General features: G+C 36.6%; 1 protein-coding gene across 3 annotated transcripts in view; it reads right to left on the bottom strand.

Annotated features, from left to right (window-relative positions):
* Positions 1-1,401: 1,401 nt before the first annotated feature.
* Positions 1,402-4,188, bottom strand: part of LANCL1 (LanC lantibiotic synthetase component C-like 1 (bacterial)) — a 44,662-nt gene continuing 41,875 nt past the window's right edge. For all 3 annotated transcript variants that reach the window (XM_011932325.1, XM_011932326.1, XM_011932327.1), the window contains 2 exons: positions 3,635-3,707; positions 1,402-2,817 (listed from right to left, as the gene is read on the bottom strand). In XM_011932325.1, the coding sequence (XP_011787715.1) occupies positions 2,741-2,817; positions 3,635-3,707 (150 nt within the window). In that variant the 3' untranslated portion in view covers positions 1,402-2,740. The remainder of the gene's footprint in view (positions 2,818-3,634; positions 3,708-4,188) is intronic.

Raw genomic sequence — 4,188 nt, 5'->3', positions numbered from 1 at the left:
TCAGGCCACACTACAGTCCATAGTATCTATGGAAATAGGATAGTAATAATAATAGTCCATGGTATCTATGGAAATAGCCAGGATAATGTTAACATATTTTACACGATGAAAAGTTAACTATTTGCAATTTCTAAATTACTATAGAAACAGAAACATGTGACGGGATAAATGAACACTGCTTGGCAACCTTTGAAGGTTTTATTACCTAGTCCCTGTACAGAGATGAGAGATGGTATTGAGTTTTCTAGGAAGCAACTTCTGGGAAGGATTTTTACCAAGAAGAAAAATATCCGAGAGAAAAATACAACAGAATTAGAACTGAAACAATGATGCCACTACCTTTTAAAACTAAGAAGCCTAGTATAAAAGTTTCTTTAGTTACTACCACGTTAGGGGATTGTCTCAGCGTTGTAGGCTTTGCCTGAGTTTAAAATCCCATCAAAACTTTTTTGCTCTTAAGCATAAATACAACAAATAGCATACATATAAAATTGTCCCAGTTTAATAAGTTTTCAAAAGCTTAAAAAAAACAAACAAACTTGAATTGTGTTTGTGTGGATGTTTGCTAACAGATGACCGTAGCTAACCCATTTATGTATGCTGGGGGTTGCAATTTTTTGTGTGAAAAATCAGATCTTGGCAGTGACTTTGAGCAGTAGTATGTAAATGACTCTCACAAGCTTAGCATTCCAGTAATGGAACACTAGGCATAAATGGGTTAACAAGAATCTTACTTGAAATGTTCTTCTCCCTGCCTTGAAATCTTCCTGGGGTTAAGCATTGCTATCACGATACTTGGAGAACTGTGATCAAGTCTCCTTTGGCTCAAAGAAAGTGTTCTTTTCCCTTGCTTAGTAACGTAGCTAAAAGCATAGGCACAGTAGAGTAAGACATTTAACTAAACCAAATGAGCTTTATTCTTTCAAGTTGAATACCACAGACAAAGGCAAATTAGCTTTGCTGTGCACTACTTTTACTTCTTACTGTAAAGTGCTGATGTCGCTGACTGAAAACTTTCACAAGAAAGGCAGAGCAGGCACACGCTTACCAGTAGCTCTTCAGCAATCTGAGAGGCACAAGGTAGTGCCGACTTACACAAGTCAAGAAGGAGGAAGCTGATCCTAGAAATTGAGCAGTGGGCTGCTTTTTAAATCCTACTGCCAGTGGCCTTTAAAGGGTTGATTTCCAATAATATTAGCTCTTTTGGTGCTAAACAGGAGATAATAGGAGACTGCTACCTGCAGGAACCAGCACACACTCAGTGGGGATTTGGTTTGAAGTTCCAACAAAAATACCATGTTTTTGTCACCAAGAGAGCTGTGAAATAGGCACATTTAAAATACTTAGACCCTGTTATTTTAAAGCTACAATTTTTTTTTGCAAAATCAGTTGCAAAATCTCTTTTGCAAAATCAGTTGCAAAGAGACAAAACAAGCCAGGCAAAGGCAGTATTGGAAGGAGGAGGAGTAAAAGCTGATGAGCCCAAACATTTGTACAGAATTTGAAGCACCAGGGAGTCTTTATCTACTACAGAAAATCTGATTCTGTGGTCTCAGAAACTGCTGAATTGTTAAGCCTAGGATACACAAAGATGCATTTGTTCTAAGCATGAACTCTGGATAATCTCTCCTCAACAAAAAGCATTTCTATTAAAAGCTTAGTGTTTTTGTTCAAGTTATTGGTTACATAGTATTCCCTTTCTCATCCCCCTTTTTTAAAGCGAAGTAGAATACTGTACTATTTAGTGAAAAGATCAAAGTTCAGATAAATTGATAAGAAGGAAAATATTTCATGGCTTACACCAAAGAGTCAGCACTAGTGCATAGTCACTGTAAAAAACTCAAGTTAAAGTTTAGAAAGTCAGTCAGAGTGGACTGAAATCCTAGGTCAAAGCATATTCCTACATAGAAAATTAGCTTCCTGATCTTATATGAATACTGAAAAACAAACATATTTAAATAAAGAGTTCCAAAAAACCCGGATTATTTTAGAGAAAACACAAACTGTTATTCTTAGCTTAACTTGAACTAACCTTCGACTCAGAATTTTCACAATGATCATCACGTTTTATAAGTTTTTGATTAAAAATGTTGGCTTCTGAAGCCTGTATGCCTTGCTGACAAAAACAGGTAAATCTGAAAGTATGTTTACCTCTCGTCTAAATAGGCATCAAGAATTTTAAAAATGATATTTAGGTCCCAAGTCCAGATTGCAATTCTTGGAATTTTTCTCCTGGAAGCATTTAGTTATATTTTTGTCCCCTTTCAAAATGAAACACCTAGAGAAAAGCAAGTCATAAAATTGTCTGCCCTCCAATTGGAGGAAAAATATTAAAGAAAAGTGAAGTGCAATACCCAATAATAGTCACATATTTATTTTTATCTATATTGAGTTTCTTTTAAACATTTTTAGAATAGTAACAGATGGTTATATTCATAAATTTAAATAAGATTTCCTCCAAGTTCTGGAACATATATATACAACTTCAAAACACTGTACATATCACTCACTCTCCCTTTAGGAAGAAATGGAAATTAAAGTTAAAAGACTTCCTTGGATACTTTTAAGTAAAAGTAAATGATAATGGAAATGAACCAAATGAAAGACAAATTCTGAAAAAAGCTAACAAAATCAAGTGCACAGTTTGACTCTTTGTTTCCTTGGAAAGCAACAAAAGCACTTAGCTTGGGTTTGAATATACAGAAAGGGTCATGCAGTGAGTTGGTGGCATGCTTTCCTTTCAGAGTTCAAATGCAGGGAACCTGGCTTTTGCAGGGACTAGCAGGTCAGCCAGGAAATATATTGTTCCAGCCATTCCTGAAGAAAGAGAGAGAGGCAAAAGTTATTATACCAAATGACTCCATTTCATAGGATGACTTTTTTTTCCCTCCACAAGTCAACAGCATTTCAGTCTATTCAAACACATAAACATCAACAAGGGTGCCCACCAGTGACAGCCTCGTCCCTAAGGTCTGAATCAAGGCCACACTGGAGGGGAGGGTGGGGATGTCCTCTTGGCCCTCCTCCTTCAGCATCCTATGGCTTTTTCCCCACCTCACTGACACCCCCCGAGAGCAGTTACAACTCTGCAAAAATGAAGGATGGCTCCGTTTTTTAACATTAACAACATTACAATACTAATGGCAATGATTTAAATGAAGTGTAACTCTGTCTATGTTTACATACATTGTAGTTCAACATTAGAAGAGATCACTAGTGAGGTGCTCAGCCTTATATCCCAGTAGAAGACTGGAGAGAGAATGGAGCCAGACAAGTTCGAGTCAGAGCCCTGCCATTTACCAAACGTGAGCTCCTGAGCCTCAGTCTCCTCGGCTGTGACATGAAGGTAGTAGTGCCTGTATGCTTTTTGCTGAATGATTTATGATGGCATCTGCAAAATGCCCAACATGTGCCTGGCTCCATAAAAGGGAGTAACTCGATGACTACCAGTATTGGGACTGTGGTAGCACACGTGCTAATTGATTTTTAATATCGATTTAGCATATTAGGAAATAAAAAAGTAGTTTAAGAATAATTTAATTTTTTGATAAAACTTAAATTCAAATACATTAATTAGCAAGCAGAGAAGTAGATGCTGATATTATAAGGCAAATAAATAAAGTGTACAAAATACCTTCAAAGAGAGAGAAAGGGGTGTCTGGTGTTCTGCATCCATGTTCTCCATACTCTAAGCACCATTCAGCAAACTGAAAATGAGACCAAGTTAAATTAGTATAGTGATTTCTTCCAGAGACCTCCCGAAAGTTAAGAGGTTGTCTCTACAAATTACTCTGAAAAGTCAAACACTACCTTCACATCAGAGAAAGGAGATTAATGCAGAGTAAAGGATGGTCTGAAAGAGAGTACACAGCATGGGAGGAATTTAATGAGCTGTCTGAGTCACGTATCTCCAAGGTTATTTAAGAAGAAAGGCACTAAATCACCCTACGTCTTTATTTTTTCTCCCATAAATGCTGCTGAGTAGAATTACGTCCCTTTAAAGGAATGCTAATTTAATTGAAAGGTTTTTGAAGGTTTTCCTTAAATAACAGTATTTGTTATCCAAGACCTATGATTTTAGGGATAAATGAATTAAATCAGATGAACTAGAACGCTTTCTACAACCTCCTGGGAGACCTGCTTTTCTTTTCTTTTTTTTTCAAGATGGAGTTTCACTCTTTTTTTTTT

This window comes from Colobus angolensis, unplaced genomic scaffold (genome assembly GCF_000951035.1).
Source record: "Colobus angolensis palliatus isolate OR3802 unplaced genomic scaffold, Cang.pa_1.0 Scaffold95, whole genome shotgun sequence".
Classification (NCBI taxonomy): domain Eukaryota; kingdom Metazoa; phylum Chordata; class Mammalia; order Primates; family Cercopithecidae; genus Colobus; species Colobus angolensis.
The sequence above is the reverse complement of the archived record's forward strand: the minus strand, read 5'-3'. Positions and strand labels throughout refer to the sequence as shown.